Below are 21,343 nucleotides of genomic sequence, written 5' to 3' on the forward strand. Positions count from 1 at the left end.
GCTATCCTTCGTAAATGCTACCGGTTGGTTCTGAAAATACGAGCCCGATCGATTCTGTTCTACTGTTAGTATTCGGTGCAATTCAGAGAAAGGAATCTATGACAATAGCATATCCTTTTTGAAGTGGTGGTAAATCTAGAAGTTCTGCAATTCATGTGATCATCTAATTTACGAAAGTCTCGGGATTTTTTTATTACCAATAATCCTAATTGCTTGAAAAAACGACATTAAGGAAAACTACTTTGTTTCCCTCAAATCGTTCCTTGAACAAGGACAATGGGTTTCAAGTATTAAAATTGAAATTGAAAGTGATTTTTAAATATGTTTCCTTACCTTGTACTTTCAGAGAAGACTTTGTATGAGCATTGGCAGCAACACAACTGTATTCAGCTTCATCGTCCTCAGTTGCATCGTGTACAACCAGTCGACGAATAGTCGCTTCAACGTCAATTGAATATTTCGGGGTAGGTTTAATTTTCTTGCCATTCTTATACCATGTAACTTCAACATCTTGATTTTCAGGTGATAGCTGCACTGTGAATTCGGCATCGGTTGATTTCGTCACGAGCGTAACTTCTGGCAGCTTGAGTGTGAAGTCAACTATTGGCTCTTCTACTGTTAGTTTGGCTGTTGCTGTTTGCTCACCAACTTGACATGTATATTCACCAGCGTCTTCCATTGTGCTTTGGTAAATTTTCAGTTTTTGCTTTTTACCATCAATGCTAAGTTGAATATGCTCTGAGAATTGAATTTCTTTTCCGTTTTTTGAACCATTTAACAAGCGCATCACCTTTCGTCAATTCAATTTCGAATGTGGCTTTCTCGCCTTTAGTTATGGTTACGTCATCCATTTTTTTGATAATTTGCGGAGGCAATTCTATGACTACTAATTCTGAAGAGCATTCCTGATCTTCTAAGGCGCATGTATACTCTCCTTCATCGTGTATGGTAGCATTATGTATCTTTAATTTGCGCACTTTTCCTTCCTTGATAAATTCAATGTTTTTCTTTTCAATAGTTAATTTTCGCCATCCTTCAACCACGTTACATCTGCAGTATCGGAAGTTATCTCTACATCCAGAATGGCAGTATCCTTTTCTTTGACCTCATAATCCTGGAGACGTTTAATGAACTCTGGTTTGCGTTCGAGCACTTCAACCGTGGACTCTGTTTCCTTATTTTTGACCTTACATACGTAAGTACCTGCGTCCTTAAGATTCGTATTTCTGATGACTAGCTTATGAACTTTGCCGTCCTGAACAACGACACGGTGGTCCATGCCGCTTAGTTCCTTTTTATTGTGATACCACTTAGTAGAAACGATATGTGAGGTTTCACATTCCAGAGTCAGGGATTGAGACTCTTCAATGCTGATCTTCTTCTTAAGTTTCTTTGTAAATGTAACTTCTTCTACTTCTACTATGATCTTTGCGCCATGTGATGCTTTGCCAACAGGATTGCTGGCTACACACTTGTAGTCACCTGAATCTGTTTCGCTATTTGCGTTCAATATTGTAAGCTCGATGTTCTCGCCATCATACGATTGTTGTACTTTATCGGAAGGTTGAAGTGGCATATTGTTCAAAAGCCACGATATCTCAGGTACAGGATTACCAATGACACGCGCCTGCAATTTGATGGTGCCATTTTGAGGTACGTTCTGCTCTTCGAAACGCTTAACGAAGAGTGGAGGCTCTGGGTTGCTGCTTTCAGCTTCTGGAATGAGTGATCCAAATTTTATGTTAATAAGAATAAAATCTCGATTATATCGTGGAAATCAAATACATCGACTTTGTAAAATATATAAAAAAAACACGTAAATACACAATTGTAAATAGACAGTAATAGTACAATACTAGGCGAAGTGGTGTCATTTTGAATCTAAGTGATCCTCTTCGACAGTTTTCCTATTCCAAGTGTATTTACTCAACTAAACTACTCTAGTGTGATAATAGTATACACCATAGAGTTTCAGAAATTGTAATATAATGACTTCGGCATACAAAAAGGATATATTCCGATAAAATGTTATTTTATTTAAATTAATAATCGTTTCTGGAGAGCCCTGATCGGTCTGAATCCGGAAAATGATCTTGATATCCTTCATTTATTGAACTGAGATTAAAGCCAGTTGCAATAAAAGGGGAAGGTTGTTCTGTGCCGGAAAATTTAACTTGTACCTTGAAGTTTTATAAAACGAATATTATAGGATTGAATTGAGTCCCTTATATTCAAATTTCTGAATGCAAGTTTGTAATTGAGAACTAGCTTTCAGTTTGCCACGAGTTGAATTGTCTAAATGAACTGCAATCAAGAACGTCGAATATTCGATACTTTCTCATTGATTTAAGAATAAATTTGTATTGAAATAGATTTGTTTACCTTCGATTGTGAGATATGCACTTGTTTCCACTGATCCCATTGGATTAACAGCTTTTACCGTGTATTCTCCCTTGTCACTTAGCTTGGGCGATAGAAGGGTCAATGAATATAAATCCTTCGAAGATTTGGTGTTTTCCTTTATTGGTTTTCCATCCTTATACCAGGTGATCTTCGGTGTTGGATTGCCGACTATCTGTGAAGTCAATATTGCAGTTTCTCCTTCCCTTATGATCATATTACGAAGAGGTTCAAGAACTTGAGGTGCTTCCTTATCACCAGTCTTGACTTTCAAAATAATTGGCATCTTTGCATCACCCTCTCTATTACGCGCGATTACTTCATACGTTCCTTCTTGATCCTTTCGTACTTTAGTGATGTGCAACACACTGCAGTACATATGCATATCTGATTCGGTCACTATTCTGATGTTGTCTTCAGTAATAACTTCCTCATTATCGAACGTCCAAATAATTTCAGGTTCAGGAACAGCAACCAATCTACATTCTAAGATTACATTGGTTCCTTCGTCGACATATTGAGCTTTTGGTTTCTTAGAGAATGTAGGTGGTATTCCTTCAAGGATATCGGCTAAAGACGATTCTCGCGACATGCTCTTTCGAGATGGACCTGTGATGTCTGAGCCATGGTCAGAGAGTGGTGTTTCCACGATAAGTTCTGTTGTACTAGATGCAAAGCCAGCAGCATTTTTAGCCACACAGGTAAATGTGCCTGCATCCTCCGGAAATACTTCACGAATAATCAAAGTCGCTACGTTGTCATCATCGTAATATATTTGGAAATCTTGTGATGGTTTGATAATTGCTGTTTGACGGAACCAGGTTATCTGCGGTCTAGGCAATCCCTCGACTTTGCATTCAAATTGAACTGTGTATCCATCAGGAGTGTGAATTGGTTTAAGTTTTTCGATGAATCTGGGGGCCATCGTCTTCTCATCGGTTGCAGGCCCTTTTGGTTGTTAATCACAAACGATTAAACATTGACAGGACAAATCACAAGAGTTTCACTGTTATACTTACTTTCAAATACAGGAAGTTTGTCTATCTTTTCATGAAGTTTCTTCTCTACGTATCTTTGGTAGTTGACAGAATCCATGAGATATTGTGATGGTACCCATCCTTGTTCCTCGGTTAAGTGCTTCTTAACGTACCACCATTCGGCACTGTGGCGTGCAATAACATGGACCTTTTCTCCTTCCACTAAGTTGATGGCCTCATCGTTATCAGCGATGTATGTGCAGATAGAGTACATTACATTTTCTTCATCAGATTCTGTTGGGGGAGAGTATCTAAAGTTATATCGCGACCGATTTTTTTTTCGATTTGAATATTTACCTTCAATTTGCATTTCTCGGGTGAGGCTAAGAGATGCTTCTTCTACAATTAAGTAAAGGATATTTCAGATAAAATGGTTTCGAAAGGATATTAGGAAATACAACCAAGTAAAACACATCCAAATGCATTTAGGGGCAGGTATTAAGCGCATTAATTTAATTGTTAGAATTTTTTTGCGGCTAAGTGGACAATTTTCTAGGGAAGCACTGGATAATTTGGTGCAAGTTAATTCAGTACTTCCTCAGAATATGTTATTTACTGTCTTGGACCGCAGAATGTTAATAAGGAGTTTGTTAGGTATCTTCGTTCGATAGGAAATTCTCTATATATTTCAGGGTTTTGATGTTAGTATTCGTAGGTAGATAGGAGATCCTGCTTGTGCTAGTCAGATATTAGTATAAGGTTATTTTTTCGTCCTGTGGAACAATAACTCTTAAATCGTTGTTAGTAATGAATAAGACTATTGTTACCTCGCTTCAAGTTTTGTTATCATATAAGCGTGAACTAGCTTACTATCTAAAAATACTGAAAATTAAGCTAAGTAAAATATATTTTTTTGTTATTTTTTGCGAAATATATGAAAAACAAAATTAATTATAACAACCTTGCAAGAATTTCTGTGATGGTTTCCGCTTCTTCTTAACCGTCAGCGAATCCTCGTCATAGGTAATCGAGTCATCACGCTTCTTTTTCCGTAATCCAATGAAAATCTCCTCATCGTCTTCATGTTGAACAGAATATCTTGGTTTTTGTTTCTTTTTCCTTAATTTAAGCTCAACATTTTCTGGAACATCTTCAGGTTCCAAGTATTCTTCAGGTTCTAAATATTCTTCTGGTTCGTCGACATCATACATTGTATTATCTTCACCTTCGCTATCATCTAGAACTTCTTCGATAATTGGAGCTTCACCATCATCCCAGTCTTGTATTATACGGATTTTCGCTTCATCAGCCTCTTCGGAATATGTTTTTGGACGTATTTTCTTTAGTCTTACTTTACCGGACATTGAAATTTCTTCTTCTGCATATGAGTCAAGTGAAATTTTGAATTCCTGTTCTACATCTTCTTTGGTTTTGGTTGACTTAGGTCTGAATGTAACGTTTTCAACGTCTGTGTATTCAGGAATATCGGGCCTAGATGGTCGCTTAACTGACTTAAGTTTCTTGATGGTTACTTCAGAGGTATGCTCCTCGACTGGCTGTTGTGGTTTCGGTTTAGGCTTCTTTCGCACGATAAATTCTTCAGGTGCCTCTTCTTCAAATACTTCTTCTTCTTCTTCCTCGATTTCTTCGTCTTTTTTGATAACAAGTTCCGCACTTGCCTCATCTGAAGTGAGTTTCGGCTTTTTGGGTTTCCTCTTGATTGTTGCCCCTTCTTCAACATCTTCGGATTTCACTTTAGGTTTGGCGAGAGAAAGGCTCACCTCCTCCTCTTCTAAATTCTCAACGGAGTGAGGAACTTTAGGCTTTCTTCTTTTTACTATCGCTTCCTCTACAATTTCTTCCTCAATGATCTCTTCAGGTGCTTGTTCAACCTCCTTCTTGATAAGCAATTGATCCTCAGCTTCTTCGGTCTTCCGTACTTTGGGTTTACGTTTTTTCACTGTAACTTCTTCGGCGGTCTCGTCTTTGGGCTTTTCTTGTGGAAGTGTTATTTTCGCCTCTACTTCATTAATGGGTTTATCTTCCTTTTTAGGCTTCTTTATCGTAACATCTGCTACCTCTTCCTCGATAACTTCTTCAGGTGCTTGCTCAACCACTTTTTTTATTACCAATTCATCTGCAGCTTCTTCGGTCTTCGGTACTTTGGGTTTACGTTTTTTCACTGTAACATCTTCGGCGGTCTCATCCTTGGGCTTTTCTTGTGGAAGTGTTATTTCCGCCTCGACTTCATCAATGGGTTTATCTTCTTTTTCAGGCTTCTTTATGGTAACTTCTGCTACCTCTTCTTCTACAACTTCTTCAGGTGCTGGCTCAACCACTTTTTTTATTACCAATTCATCTGCAGCTTCTTCGGTTTTTGGTTTTTTAGTTTTACGCTTTTTCACAGTAACTTCTTCGGCGGTCTCATCCTTGGGCTTTTCCTGTGGAAGTGTAATTTGTGCTTCTACTTCTTCAACGGGTTTATCTTCTTTCTCGGGCTTCTTGATTGTAACATCAAACACTTCCTCCTGCTCAGGTTTTTCTATTGATGGTTTCTTAATTACTAATTCACTTTCTGCTTCTTCGACTACGGATTTTTTAGGCTTCTTCTTTTTGATAGTGACATTTTCAGTTTCTTGCTCTTTTGGAGTGTCTGGTTTCAGGACAATTTGTGCTTCTACCTCTTCAACTGGCTTTTCTTCTTGTTGTGGCTTCTTCACAGTAACGTCGGCAACTTCCTCCGGTTTTTCTTCAGGAACAAGCTCTTTCACAACCACTTCTTCGATAGTTTCAGCCGGGGATGGAACTTCTTCCTCATCTTCTGGCTTCTCGACTACTTCCTCGATATCACCTTCAGGTTCGAACTCTAACGTTTTCTTTATTACTAGCTCGCTTCCAGCTTCCTCGATGGAAGGCTTTTTGGGCTTCTTCTTTTTGATTGTCACTTCTTCTGCAACCTGGTCTTCTGGCGTTTTTTGTGGTAAAGAAATTTCAGCAGATACTTCCTCAACCGTTTCTACTGTTGGCTTAGGTTTTTTCAATAATGCAAAAGTTTCCTGTGCAATTTCCTCAGGTAATTCTTCTTCTGGTTTCTTTAGCGTGATCTGTACATCTTCAACTTGCTCTTTTGGAATCTTTTTCTTCTTTGGAAGTATCACTGACTGTTCAGTAGGAGTTTCTTCTTCGCGCTCCGTCAATTTAATCACTGCCTCAACTTCTTCTTGTGGTTTGGAATCCTTTCGCTTAGGCTTGATTGATACCTCAACATCGTCAGGAACTTGTTCTTCTGGCTTGGTTTCCTTCAATGTGACCTCGTAAGACTCAGGAACTTCCTCTTCCGCTGGTAGAGTTGGTTGTACAGGTTTCTCCTCAATTGCTTCAGGGACTTCAATTGCCTCTTCGGCCTTTGGTTTTTCTTCTTTGACTGAAATTTTGAAAACTTCTTCCTTGGTGGGTACTTCTTCAACTACTTCTGATATTGGCTTGGGTTCTTCACTAGGGATGTCTTGAACAAGTTTAGGTTCGGATTTTGTTTCCTCTGGTTTGGGTTGTTCCTTAATAGTAACTTCGTGAATTTCTTCAACAATACTTTCATCTTCAATATCGGGTTGTTCTTTTTCTTCAGTGGGCCGCTCCTCTTCCTCAGTCGGAGTAGTTTCAATGACTTCGACTTTTAGTTCTGCTGCCGCTTCTTCAACTGGTTTTTTCTTGGGTTTTTTCTTTTTGATAGAGGCACCGACAGTTGTTTCTTCGAATTCTTCCACTTTTGGTGTAAGCTTAATCTCGACAGCAACTTCATCTTCAGTATCTTCCTTTTGCTTGCGTATCGTGAATGTTTCAACTGGTTCTTCTTCCTCTTGAGGTTTTGTTGAAACCAATTTTACAACGAAATCTTCAGCACTTTCTGGAGCCTCTGATTCCGTCAATTTCACTTTGAAAACTTCTTCTTGAGTTGGTTTTACTTCTTTTATAGAAAATTCGTAAGGAATTTCTTGCTCGGGTAAACTTTCTTCCACTGTCTCCTCCTGCACAGGTGAGACGGTTTCAGGTTTTTCTTCAGGTTTGGGTTTTTCGGTCGGTTGTACTTTTTCTTCCGGTTTTTCTTCTTCAACAATTTTTGGTTTTTCTTTTTTAGATGGTTGTACCTCTTTCTCAGGCTTCTCATCGACAGCTTTCTCTGTTGGTTTTGGCGTTTCCTTCACCAATATTTCGAATTGCTCGGACTCTATAACTTCTGGTACCTCTTCAGTCTGTTTCAATGTAAGTACCACTTCCGCTTCATCATCCTTGGGTGTTTTTTCCGGCGCCATCTTGAAATCTACCTTTACATCTGCAGGAATTGTAGTCTCGTCTTCTTCACTAGGTTTCTTTATTGTAAATGTTTCTTCGGGAACTTCTTCCTTTGTTTCCGGTTTGATTTTCTTTTTCTTTTTAACAATAGTGACTTCTTCGGTTTGAGTTTCCTCTTTTTTCTCATCAGTCTCTTTTATGATTACCTTGAATTCATCTGCCGCCTCCTCTGTGACTTTAATATCTGATTTGGGAATATGCAAATCGATTTCAACATCTTCAGGCTGTTCTGGCTTTGTCAGTCTCACAACGACCTCCTCCTGTTCTTCACTTTTTTCGGGTAGTTTCTCTTTAACTGAAATTTCAAACTGCTGAACAACTTCCTCTTCGGGTTGAGGTGATTCTTCCTTTGGAATATCTTCAGTTGGTATTGCTTCTTCAATAGTTGTTGGTTTTTCCGGCTCCTTTTGGTCTTTTGTTTTTGGCTTTTTAACTTTCTTAGGTTTTTTCTCAGCCTCTTTATCTTCATCGTCTGGCTTAGGCTTCGGTTTAACATCTTGAACGTCATCCTCTGGCACAACTTTTTCCTGTTCTTCAACCTCTTCGGGTTTAGTGAATGGTTTAAGTTTAATTTCATCGGTTGTGTCTTCTGGTATGTCTTTGCTTGGAATACGGAACTTAACAGTATCCTGGGGCGTTTCTTCTGGTGGTTTTGGAACACCAGGAACAATAGGATATTGTATAGATTCCGGCTCCGGCTTTGGTTTGTCTTTCTTTTTATGTTTCGGTTTTCTTGTTTTCTCTTCATCTTCTGGCTGAGATGGCATTTCGACCTGTTCTAGTTCATCCTTCGGAAGCTCTGTACGATCAAATTCAGTAGGTTCGAATGGTTCCATTCGATCATGTGACTCTGGACGGTCTTGTTTTTCCTTTCCTTTTTCTTCATCAGGCTTCTTAGGCAAGGGTTCTTTGCTCTCTTCCTCGGGAGTAATTTTTTCTGGAATCTTTTTCAGTTTTACAGATTCCGTTTCGTCCTCAGACGGTGGCTTTTTCTTACCCTTTCCTAAGGGAATAGTTACGGATTCCTCAGGCTTATCTGAAGGTTTTTGTATCTTAGGTCTTTCATAAGGTTTCTTGTGCTCTTCATCTTCGGAGCTGCTGATATATGGTTCATATTTCTCCAACTCTACCTTCTCCAGATCTTCAGTTTCTTCCTCGGGGTGTTGGAACTTTTTAAGTTTCTTTTTAGTTAGTTTCTTCGCTTCTTCAATATTTCGTGATAATTCTCCAACACCTCTCTTTGTTCCCAAGTCACTTATAACAGGCTTCAGACTCTCTGGTGGATAGGTGACGTGAATGATGCGACTCTTCAGTTTGATTTTAGGACCCATTTCCTGGGCATCATCAGTTTTTCTTTCCCTTGGTTTGGACGGCTTCAATTTAATAGTTTGTGGAAGTTGCTCCGGTTCCTCAATTTTGAGTTTTATCGGCTTTTGTTCATGTACAACAATTTTAGTCGGTTTTAGGTCCACGGGTTTCTGTTTCTTTGGTTTCTTCGTGTCAACGTCAATTTTCTCGTACTTTTCAAGCTCTGTTTTTGGAACCTCTTGCTCCAAAAGGGCTTGGATAATTTCATCATGCTCGTCCGTTTTCTTTTTCTTTATTGGTTTCTTCTTTTTGGGCTTTTTACTTGTAGTTTCTTCAACCAATTTTTCCTGTTCAGGAATTTCTTCCTGGGTCGTAGGAGCTTCTGTTATTTCTTCAGGCTCCTTGGGTGTTTCTAATTTTGGAGATTCTTGCTCTTTTGGTTTCACTTCAGGTACCGAGTCCTCAACTTTTGTTTCTTTAACAGTGACCTGTAGCAACGGATATTCCTCTTCTTGACCCTGGTCTACTTCTTGTAATGTTTCTTCTGCTGGTATTTCTTCTATTTGTTGTTCATCACCTGTGGGAATTCGTGATCACATTAATTAACAAAAATACAATAAAACCAATAGAGGTAAAAATTAATAACTAATCGGTAAGGAGATAATTTTTTAAACACACTTACTTGGCAAAGGGGTTTGTTCGGTATCTTTTTGTTTTTGACGGCTAGTTTTTGGTTTGGGTTTGTGTGGTTTCTCACTTAGTGGTTTTTCTGTGGTTAATGACGGTTGTGTTTCTTGAGTATCATCAAGTGGTGTTTTCTCTACTGGTGTATGTTGATCTGTTTGTGGTTGATATTCACTACTCTCTTCATCTTGTTTGGGTAGCTCTACCTTAGTTACCTCGTCTGGTACCACCTTTACATGCTCTTTTGGAGTATCGTCTAAGACGACTTTTTCATACTGCTCTAATTCGGTTTTTGGAATTTCTTGTTGTATTAATGCTTCTAGATATTCGTCTAAATCATCTTTTTTCATTTTTTTGGTTAACTTTGTTTTCGGTTTTCTTGGTTTAGGTTTCTCATCGGTGATATCCTCTTCATCTTTGGGAGTTTCTTCGCTTTCAATAGATATTGTTGTTTCAGGCTTACCTTCTTCCTCTACGATAGTAATTTTGAATGTTTCTTCCTTATCGCCCAGATTTTTCTTTATTGTACGTTTAGTTGTAGTTTGAATTATCGGTTTGCCTTCAAAGTCTATAATTTGCACGGAAAATATTTCTTGTGGCAATTCTTCGACAGAAGGAACCTTTTCTTCTTCCTCAATCGGAGACTCCTGGGGCAATTCTTCGTCCTGGATGTCCTCAACCTTTTTCGGAACTTCTTTAACCAAAACTGGAACTTCTTCGATTGGAACTTCCTTCTTTTCCTTGGGCTTTTTCTTTTCTTTTGGTTTCTTAGGTTTCTCATCGACTTCAGTCTTTTCATATTGCTCAAGATCAGTTTTGGGAATTTCCTGCTCGATCAAAGATTTAATGTATTCATCGACATCATCCTTTTTAAGCTTCTTAACAGTTTTCTTCTTGGGTTTCTCTGGTTTGACTTCTTCCTCAGGCACTGGTTGCTCGGGAATCTCTTCTACTTCGAATGCAATTGTGGTTTCGGGTTTGCCTTCCTCCTCGACAACTGTGATTTTGAAGATTTCTTCCTTATCACCAACCTTCTTTTTGATAGTACGTTTTGTGGTGGTTTGTGTTTTCGGTTTTTCTTCCTCATCGAGCACCTGAACTGTTTCAACCTCTTCTGGAAGTTCTTCAACCGAGACAGGAACTTCTTCCCCGACGGGAACTTCCTTCTTTTCCTTGGGCTTTTTCTTTTCTTTTGGTTTTTTAGGTTTCTCCTCGACTTCAGTCTTCTCATATTCCTCAAGATCAGTTTTGGGAATTTCCTGCTCGATCAAAGATTTAATGTATTCATCGACATCATCCTTCTTAAGCTTCTTCACAGTTTTCTTCTTGGGTTTCTCTGGTTTGGTTTCTTCCTCGGACACTGCTTGCTCAGGAGTCTCTTCTACTTCAAACGCAATTGTGGTTTCGGGTTTGCCTTCCTCCTCGACAACTGTGATTTTGAAGATTTCTTCCTTATCACCAACCTTCTTTTTGATAGTACGTTTTGTGGTGGTTTGTGTTTTCGGTTTTTCCTCCTCATCGAGCACCTGAACTGTTTCAACCTCTTCTGGAAGTTCTTCAACCGAAACAGGAACTTCTTCTTCGACGGGAACTTCCTTCTTTTCCTTGGGCTTTTTCTTTTCTTTTGGTTTCTTAGGTTTCTCCTCAACTTCTGTCTTTTCATATTGTTCAAGATCAGTTTTGGGAATTTCCTGCTCGATCAACGATTTAATGTATTCATCGACATCATCCTTTTTAAGCTTCTTGACAGTTTTCTTCTTGGGTTTCTCTGGTTTGGTTTCTTCCTCAGGCACTGGTTGTTCAGGAGTCTCTTCTACTTCGAATGCAATTGTGGTTTCGGGTTTGCCTTCCTCCTCGACAACTGTAATTTTGAATATTTCTTCCTTATCACCAACCTTCTTTTTGATAGTACGTTTTGTGGTGGTTTGTATTTTCGGTTTTTCCTCCTCATCGAGCACTTGAACTGTTTCAACTTCTTCTGGAAGTTCTTCAACCGAGATAGGAACTTCTTCTTCGACCTGCTCAGGAAGCTCTTCAACGGAGGTAGTAACTCCTTCTTCCACTGGTGTTTCTTTCTTTTCCTTGGGCTTTTTCTTTTCTTTTGGTTTCTTAGGCTTCTCTTCGACTTCAGTCTTTTCATATTGCTCAAGATCGGTTTTGGGAATCTCCTGTTCAATCAAAGATTTAATGTATTCATCGACATCATCCTTCTTAAGTTTCTTAACAGTTTTCTTCTTGGGTTTCTCTGGTTTGGCTTCTTCCTCAGACACTGGTTGTTCAGGAGTCTCTTCTACTTCGAATGCAATTGTGGTTTCCGGTTTGCCTTCCTCCTCGACAACTGTGATTTTGAATATTTCTTCCTTATCACCAACCTTCTTTTTGATAGTACGTTTTGTGGTGGTTTGTGTTTTCGGTTTTTCTTCTTCATCGAGGACCTGAACTGTTTCAACTTCTTCTGGAAGTTCTTCAACCGAGACAGGAGCATCTTTTTCGACCTGCTTAGGAAGCTCTTCAACCGAGACGGGAACATCTTCTTCGACGGGAACTTCCTTCTTTTCCTTGGGCTTTTTCTTTTCTTTTGGTTTCTTAGGTTTCTCTTCGACTTCAGTCTTCTCATATTCCTCAAGATCAGTTTTGGGAATTTCCTGCTCGATCAAAGCTTTAATGTATTCATCGACGTCATCCTTCTTAAGCTTCTTAACGGTTTTCTTCTTGGGTTTTTCTGGTTTGGCTTCTTCCTCAGGCATTGGTTGTTCAGGAGTCTCTTCTACTTCGAATGCAATTGTAGTTTCGGGTTTGCCTTCCTCCTCGACAACTGTGATTTTGAATATTTCTTCCTTATCACCAACCTTCTTTTTGATAGTACGTTTTGTGGTGGTTTGTGTTTTCGGTTTTTCCTCCTCATCGAGCACCTGAACTGTTTCAACCTCTTCTGGAAGTTCTTCAACCGAAACAGGAACTTCTTCTTCGACGGGAACTTCCTTCTTTTCCTTGGGCTTTTTCTTTTCTTTTGGTTTCTTAGGTTTCTCCTCGACTTCGGTCTTCTCATATTGCTCAAGATCGGTTTTGGGAATCTCCTGTTCTATCAAAGATTTAATGTATTCATCGACGTCATCCTTCTTAAGCTTCTTAACAGTTTTCTTCTTGGGTTTCTCTGGTTTGGTTTCCTCTTCAGGCACAGGTTCTTCAGGAATTTCTTCTACTTCAAATGCGATTGTGGTTTCAGGTTTGCCTTCCTCCTCCACAACTGTGATTTTGAATATTTCTTCCTTATCACCAACCTTCTTTTTGATAGTACGTTTTGTGGTGGTTTGTGTTTTCGGTTTTTCTTCCTCATCGAGCACCTGAACTGTTTCAACCTCTTCTGGAAGTTCTTCAACCGAGACAGGAACTTCTTCTTCGACGGGAACTTCCTTCTTTTCCTTGGGCTTTTTCTTTTCTTTTGGTTTTTTAGGTTTCTCCTCGACTTCAGTCTTTTCATATTGCTCAAGATCGGTTTTGGGAATCTCCTGTTCAATCAAAGATTTAATGTATTCATCAACGTCATCCTTTTTAAGCTTCTTGACAGTTTTCTTCTTGGGTTTCTCTGGTTTGGCTTCTTCCTCAGACACTGGTTGTTCAGGAGTCTCTTCTACTTCGAATGCAATTGTGGTTTCGGGTTTGCCTTCCTCCTCGACAACTGTGATTTTGAATATTTCCTCCTTATCACCAACCTTCTTTTTGATAGTACGTTTTGTGGTGGTTTGTGTTTTCGGTTTTTCCTCCTCATCGAGCACCTGAACTGTTTCAACCTCTTCTGGAAGTTCTTCAACCGAAACAGGAACTTCTTCTTCGACGGGAACTTCCTTCTTCTCCTTGGGCTTTTTCTTTTCTTTTGGTTTCTTAGGTTTCTCCTCGACTTCAGTCTTCTCATATTGCTCAAGATCAGTTTTGGGAATCTCCTGTTCAATCAAAGATTTAATGTATTCATCGACATCATCCTTTTTAAGCTTCTTGACAGTTTTCTTCTTAGGTTTCTCTGGTTTAGCTTCTTCTTCAGACACTGGTTGTTCAGGAATTTCTTCTACTTCAAATGCAATTGTGGTTTCGGGTTTGCCTTCCTCCTCCACAACTGTAATTTTGAATATTTCTTCCTTATCACCAACCTTCTTTTTGATAGTACGTTTTGTGGTGGTTTGTGTTTTCGGTTTTTCTTCCTCATCGAGCACCTGAACTGTTTCAACCTCTTCTGGAAGTTCTTCAACCGAGACAGGAACTTCTTCTTCGACGGGAACTTCCTTCTTTTCCTTGGGCTTTTTCTTTTCTTTTGGTTTTTTAGGTTTCTCCTCGACTTCAGTCTTCTCATATTGCTCAAGATCAGTTTTGGGAATCTCCTGTTCAATCAAAGATTTAATGTATTCATCGACGTCATCCTTTTTAAGCTTCTTGACAGTTTTCTTCTTGGGCTTCTCTGGTTTGGTTTCCTCTTCAGGCACAGGTTCTTCAGGAATTTCTTCTACTTCAAATGCGATTGTGGTTTCGGGTTTGCCTTCCTCCTCCACAACTGTGATTTTGAATATTTCTTCCTTATCACCAACCTTCTTTTTGATAGTACGTTTTGTGGTGGTTTGTGTTTTTGGTTTTTCCTCCTCATCGAGCACTTGAACTGTTTCAACCTCTTCTGGAAGTTCTTCAACCGAAACAGGAACTTCTTCTTCGACGGGAACTTCCTTCTTTTCCTTGGGCTTTTTCTTTTCTTTTGGTTTCTTAGGTTTCTCTTCGACTTCAGTCTTCTCATACTGCTCAAGATCAGTTTTAGGAATTTCCTGCTCTATTAACGACTTAATGTATTCATCGACGTCATCCTTCTTAAGTTTCTTGACAGTTTTCTTCTTGGGTTTCTCTGGTTTGGCTTCTTCCTCAGACACTGGTTGTTCAGGAGTCTCTTCTACTTCGAACGCAATTGTGGTTTCGGGTTTACCTTCCTCCTCGACAACGGTAATTTTGAATATTTCTTCCTTATCACCAACCTTCTTTTTGATAGTACGTTTTGTGGTGGTTTGTGTTTTGGGTTTTTCCTCCTCATCGAGCACTTGAACTGTTTCAACCTCTTCTGGAAGTTCTTCAACCGAGACAGGAACTTCTTCTTCGACGGGAACTTCCTTCTTTTCCTTGGGCTTTTTCTTTTCTTTTGGTTTCTTAGGTTTCTCCTCGACTTCAGTCTTCTCATATTGCTCAAGATCAGTTTTGGGAATCTCCTGTTCAATCAAAGATTTAATGTATTCATCGACTTCATCCTTTTTAAGCTTCTTAACTTTTTTCTTCTTGGGTTTCTCTGGTTTGGCTTCTTCCCCAGGCACTGGTTGCTCAGGAGTCTCTTCAACTTCGAATGCAATTGTAGTTTCCGGTTTGCCTTCTTCTTCTACAACTGTGATTTTGAAGATTTCTTCCTTATCACCAACCTTCTTTTTAATAGTTCGCTTTGTGGTGGTCTGTGTTTTAGGTTTTTCTTCTTCGTCGATTACTTGTGTGGTTTCAACTTCCTGCGGAAGCTCTTCAATTGAAACTGGAGTTTCTTCTTCTATTGGTGTTTCCTTTTTCTTTTTGGGTTTTTTCTTGTCCTTTGGTTTTTTAGTCTTTTCATCTTGACTATCTGGCTCTGGTGAAGATGATTTAATTGGGGCGAGGTTCATATCTCTGTCTGGTATATCTTTCTCTGCGCTTATCTGATCTTCAGGTTTGATAAAGGGTTTCAACGTAATTTCGTCCTTTTCTTCTTCTGGCTTGTCTTTTTGTGGTTTTCGGAATTGAATTGTGTCCTCAGGCTGCTCCTCAGGTTCCTTTGGCACGCCTGGTATAATTGGATGCTCTTCAGTTTCAGGAGCTGACTTGGGTTTCTGTTTTCGTTTGTATTTTGGTTTTGGAATTTGCTTTTCGTCTGGTGATTCGGGGGAGGAGGGTATCTTTTCCAACTCATCTTTGTCGTATTCGCTTGGGGTAGTGTCAAATGGTTCAAGAGGCTTCAAGTTATATTCCTGCTCTTCTCGCTGTTTATCAGGCTTATCTGTTTCTGTGTGAGTGACTTTGGTACTTTTCTCTTCAGGTACTTCCTCACTATGCATTTTCTTAGGAATTTTCTTTAGTTTCACTATTTCATTTTCTTCCTCCTCTGGTGTTTTCTTTTTGCCCTTCCCTATAGGAATGCTCTTTTGCTCTTCTGGCTTATCTGAAGATGCGGGTTTTTGTTGCTTTTCATAAGGCTTTGAAGGTTCATCCTTCTCGGGGCTGCTTGGGGTCGGTTCGTATTGTTCGGGCTCTGTTTTCTCTAAATCAGTGATTTTCTCCTTAGGATGACGGAATTTTTTCACTTTTCGTTTAGGTAGCTTCTCTGCTTCTTCAATGGTCCGAGACAATATGCCAGCATCTCGAATTGTCTCCAAGTCAACTATTTTCGGTTTTAAAAGTTCTGGTGGATATTCAATTAATGTGATTCTACTCTTCAGTCTTGGCTGTTTGTATATCTGTTCTTCCTCGACAGCATGTTTTTTATGGACCTTCGGTTTTTTCACAATTTTCGATTCTGCTGGTTTTTCATCTGGTAATGTTGATATAACTTCTTTAGTTATTGGCTTCTTATCTACTTCGGGTTGTTTCTTTGCTTTAACTTTTTTAGGCTTTTCATCAACGTCAATCTTCTCATATTCTTCAAGTTCGGTCTTTGGAATTTCCTGCTCAATTAATGCCTGAATATACTCGTCTACGTCACTTTTCTTCAGCTTTTTGACAGATTTTTTCTTCGGTTTTTTCGGTTTGGTTGCCTCTTCCTCGGGTGTCTGTTGTTGTTCCTCTGGAACCTCCACAGTTTCAAAAGTAATTGTAGTTTCAGGTGAACCTTCTTGCTCAACAACAGTTATCTTAAAGATTTCTTCTATGTCACCTTTTCTGGTTTTGATGGTACGTTTCTTTGTGGTTTGTGTTTTTGGTTTTTCCTCCTCATCAATCACCTGAACGGTTTCAATTTCCTCAGGAAGCTCTTCAACCGAAACAGGAACTTCTTCCTCGACGGGAACTTCTTTCTTTTCCTTGGGCTTCTTCTTTTCTTTTGGTTTCTTAGGTTTCTCCTCGACTTCAGTCTTCTCATATTCCTCAAGATCAGTTTTGGGAATCTCCTGTTCAATCAAGGATTTAATGTATTCATCGACGTCATCCTTCTTAAGCTTCTTAACAGTTTTCTTCTTGGGTTTCTCTGGTTTGGCTTCTTCCCCAGGCACTGGTTGCTCAGGAGTCTCTTCTACTTCGAATGCGATTGTCGTTTCGGGTTTGCCTTCCTCCTCGACAACTGTAATTTTGAATATTTCTTCCTTATCACCAACCTTCTTTTTGATAGTACGTTTTGTGGTGGTTTGTGTTTTCGGTTTTTCCTCCTCATCGAGCACCTGAACTGTTTCAACCTCTTCTGGAAGTTCTTCAACCGAGACAGGAACTTCTTCTTCGACGGGAACTTCTTTCTTTTCCTTGGGCTTTTTCTTTTCTTTTGGTTTCTTAGGTTTCTCCTCGACTTCAGTCTTCTCATATTCCTCAAGATCAGTTTTGGGAATCTCCTGTTCAATCAAGGATTTAATGTATTCATCGACGTCATCCTTCTTAAGCTTCTTAACAGTTTTCTTCTTGGGTTTCTCTGGTTTAGCTTCTTCCCCAGGCACTGGTTGCTCAGGAGTCTCTTCTACTTCGAATGCGATTGTCGTTTCGGGTTTGCCTTCCTCCTCGACAACTGTAATTTTGAATATTTCTTCCTTATCACCAACCTTCTTTTTGATAGTACGTTTTGTGGTGGTTTGTGTTTTCGGTTTTTCTTCCTCATCGAGCACCTGAACTGTTTCAACCTCTTCTGGAAGTTCTTCAACCGAGACAGGAACTTCTTCTTCGACGGGAACTTCCTTCTTTTCCTTGGGCTTTTTCTTTTCTTTTGGTTTCTTAGGTTTCTCCTCGACTTCAGTCTTCTCATATTGCTCAAGATCAGTTTTGGGAATCTCCTGTTCAATCAAGGATTTAATGTATTCATCGACATCATCCTTCTTAAGCTTCTTAACAGTTTTCTTCTTGGGTTTTTCTGGTTTGGCTTCTTCCCCAGGCATTGGTTGTTCAGGAGTCTCTTCTACTTCGAAGGCGATTGTCGTTTCGGGTTTGCCTTCCTCCTCCACAACTGTGATTTTGAATATTTCTTCCTTATCACCAACCTTCTTTTTGATAGTTCGTTTTGTGGTGGTTTGTGTTTTCGGTTTTTCCTCCTCATCTAGGACCTGAACTGTTTCAACCTCTTCTGGAAGTTCTTCAATCGAAACAGGAACTTCTTCTTCGACGGGAACTTCCTTCTTTTCCTTGGGCTTTTTCTTTTCTTTTGGTTTCTTAGGTTTCTCCTCGACTTCAGTCTTCTCATATTGCTCAAGATCAGTTTTAGGAATTTCCTGCTCGATTAACGACTTAATGTATTCATCGACGTCATCCTTCTTAAGTTTCTTGATAGTTTTCTTCTTGGGTTTCTCTGGTTTGGCTTCTTCCCCAGGCACTGGTTGCTCAGGAGTCTCTTCTACTTCGAACGCAATTGTGGTTTCGGGTTTGCCTTCCTCCTCGACAACTGTGATTTTGAATATTTCTTCCTTATCACCAACCTTCTTTTTGATAGTACGTTTTGTGGTGGTTTGTGTTTTGGGTTTTTCCTCCTCATCGAGCACCTGAACTGTTTCAACTTCTTCTGGAAGTTCTTCAACCGAGACAGGAACTTCTTCTTCGACGGGAACTTCCTTCTTTTCCTTGGGCTTTTTCTTTTCTTTTGGTTTCTTAGGTTTCTCCTCGACTTCAGTCTTCTCATATTCCTCAAGATCAGTTTTGGGAATCTCCTGTTCAATCAACGATTTAATGTATTCATCGACATCATCCTTCTTAAGCTTCTTAACAGTTTTCTTCTTGGGTTTCTCTGGTTTGGCTTCTTCCCCAGGCACTGGTTGCTCAGGAGTCTCTTCTACTTCGAACGCAATTGTGGTTTCGGGTTTGCCTTCCTCCTCGACAACTGTAATTTTGAATATTTCTTCCTTATCACCAACCTTCTTTTTGATAGTACGTTTTATGGTGGTTTGTTTTTTCGGTTTTTCCTCCTCATCGAGCACCTCAACAGTTTCAACCTCTTCTGGAAGTTCTTCAACCGAGACAGGAACTTCTTCTTCGACGGGAACTTCCTTCTTCTCCTTGGGCTTTTTCTTTTCTTTTGGTTTCTTAGGTTTCTCTTCAACTTCAGTCTTTTCATATTTTTCAAGTTCTGTTTTTGGGATTTCCTGTTCAATCAAAGTTTTGATATATTGATCAATGTCTTGTTTTTTCACTTTCTTAACAGATTTTTTCTTTGGTTTTTCAGGTGAGGTTATTTCTTCTTCAGGTATTTGCTGTTCTTCTGGCGATTTTTCTATGGCTTCAAATGTAATTGTGGTTTCCGGTTTGCCTTCTTCCTCGACAACTGTGATTTTGAATATTTCTTCTTTGTCTCCTTTTTTCTTTTTAATAGTACGTCGTGTAGTTGTCTGAGTTTTCGGTTTTGCATCTTCCTCGATAATCTGTACTGTGTGTACTTCAGCAGGAAGTTCTTCAAAGGAGATAGGCTCTGTTTCGTCGACTTCTTCAGGAGAAGGAATGTCACTTCCTATGTATTTGAGAGTAGCTTTACTATCGGCTTCTTTTTCTGGAAGATCCGCGATTTTCTTAAACGGCTTGAGTTTTATTTCATCAGTTGTTTCGTCTGGTGGTTGACTTTTAGGAATTCTAAATGCAACATCATCTTCCTCGGAAGATTCTGCCGGCTTTGGAATTCCTTTTTTGATATCGATTTGGTCGACTTCTGCGTCAGTTTTTGGTTTTTTCTTCCTTTTATACTTTGGTTTTTCCTTTTCAGTGTCCTCCTCGGGTTTAAGATCAGTTGGATGAGGAGTGTATTCATCTAGTTTGGTGCTGTCGGTTTCGAATTCGGATGGCTCAAATTGTGTTCCTTCGGGCGTTTTATGTGACTTCTTCGGTTTGTCAGTTTTTTCTGGTTTCTTTGGTTTTGGTTTATCTTCTTGATCCTGTTTCTCATCTGGCAGGTCTTCGCGAGCAACGGGTTTTAATACAACTTTTTCATCCAATTCGGTTTCGTCCTTAGGTACACCTTTTCCCAATTTCAGTTTCCGGTCATCTGACGGCTCTTCCGTTTTCTCTGGTTTTTTATCCCGAATATATTTTTTATCTGGTTTTTGGGCTTTTGGTATGTCCTCCAATTTTTCATAGGTTTCTAGTTCTGGCTTTTCTAGCTCTTCATCGTCGATTTTCGGTTCTTTAAACTTTTTCAGCTTCTTCTTCAACAATTTAGTAGCTTCCTCAACATTTCTCGAAAGTTCACCATTGCCTCTTATTGTTGTTAACGTGGTTACTGAGAAATGCAATGGTTCTAGAGTGAATGGTACGTGCTGGATGCGGCTTTTCAGTTTTAATTTTTTAAAATCAACCGCTTCCTGCACCTTCTTTGGTTTTTCCTTCCGTTTTATTTGCTTTAGCTTCACATGTTGCGGGTATTCCGCTGCACTGATGATTTCCACTTTTGTAGGTTTCTGTTCAATCCTTTCAATTTTCATTGGTATAATCTCGATAGTTTCAATAGGCTTCTTAGTACGTTTCGCTTTTTGTGGTAATGCAACGTCAACTTTCTCATATTTCTGTAGGACCGTTTTGGGAATATCTTGTTCAATCAACATTTGTATGTAATCGTCCAAATCGTCCTTTTTCACTTTTTTGATTATCTTCTTCTTCTTTCTCTTCACAATCTTTTCCGGCTTTTCTGGTGTAGGCTGTTTATCCTCTTCATTTTCGGGTGCATCCTCTTTCTGTACATCTTCTGGTACTTCTTCAATGATGCTTACTGTATTGACTTCCTCTTTTCCATCTTCTTTGACGGTGAGGACTTCAATTGTTTGTTCTTCGTCACCAATTTTCTTCTTAAAAGTTTTCTTCTTAACAGATTTCGTCCTTTTTTCACCATCTTCCGTGGGAACTTCGTTTTCTGTAACCTCTTCAGGAAGAACTTCAAGACTATAATCTTCAGGTTTAAGTTCTTTGCTGTCCTTAAGGTCTTTCTTTTTCTTAGGTTTTGGTGTTGGTTTTCGTATGTCAGGTGTTTCTGATAAAGGTGTGTCTTCTTCTGGTTCTGTGATTGTGTAGTCTTTGCTGGTCACATCTGATTGAATGAAATGTGTATTACTTGAAATGTCATTGGTTGTATATATATAATACTACATACGAGTATATGAACAAAATATTATATAGAAGGATATCAAAAGACCTTACGAAATAATGTTAGAGAAAAAAAGTAATTGAATTTGTCACCTTCTAACTCATTAACTTCAACAATTTCTACACTGCTTTCTGGGACCTGGGGGACAATTGGCGATTCAGAGTCACTTAGTATCTCTTCTACAATAAAACCTTTATCGGTTGTAACTTTTTTACTGCGTGGTTTGATCACAGTTTCGCCATCTACGTTGCTAGTTTCGAAGGTTGTGATGAATATGGGCTTTTCTTCTGGAGCTGCTTCTGTAAAATACACATTCATATAATTATTTTGTGAA

At 39.2% G+C, this 21,343-nt stretch overlaps 1 protein-coding gene across 1 annotated transcript in view; it reads right to left on the minus strand.

Annotated features, from left to right (window-relative positions):
• Positions 1-21,343, minus strand: part of LOC119647649 (titin-like) — a 448,809-nt gene that overhangs the window by 16,746 nt on the left and 410,720 nt on the right. Inside the window, 3 exon segments of the mRNA XM_038048710.1 lie at positions 4,886-9,612; positions 9,718-20,952; positions 21,102-21,308. Coding sequence (XP_037904638.1) covers positions 4,886-9,612; positions 9,718-20,952; positions 21,102-21,308 — 16,169 coding nt within the window.

Source organism: Hermetia illucens, chromosome 2 (assembly GCF_905115235.1).
Source record: "Hermetia illucens chromosome 2, iHerIll2.2.curated.20191125, whole genome shotgun sequence".
In the NCBI taxonomy this organism is placed as follows: domain Eukaryota; kingdom Metazoa; phylum Arthropoda; class Insecta; order Diptera; family Stratiomyidae; genus Hermetia; species Hermetia illucens.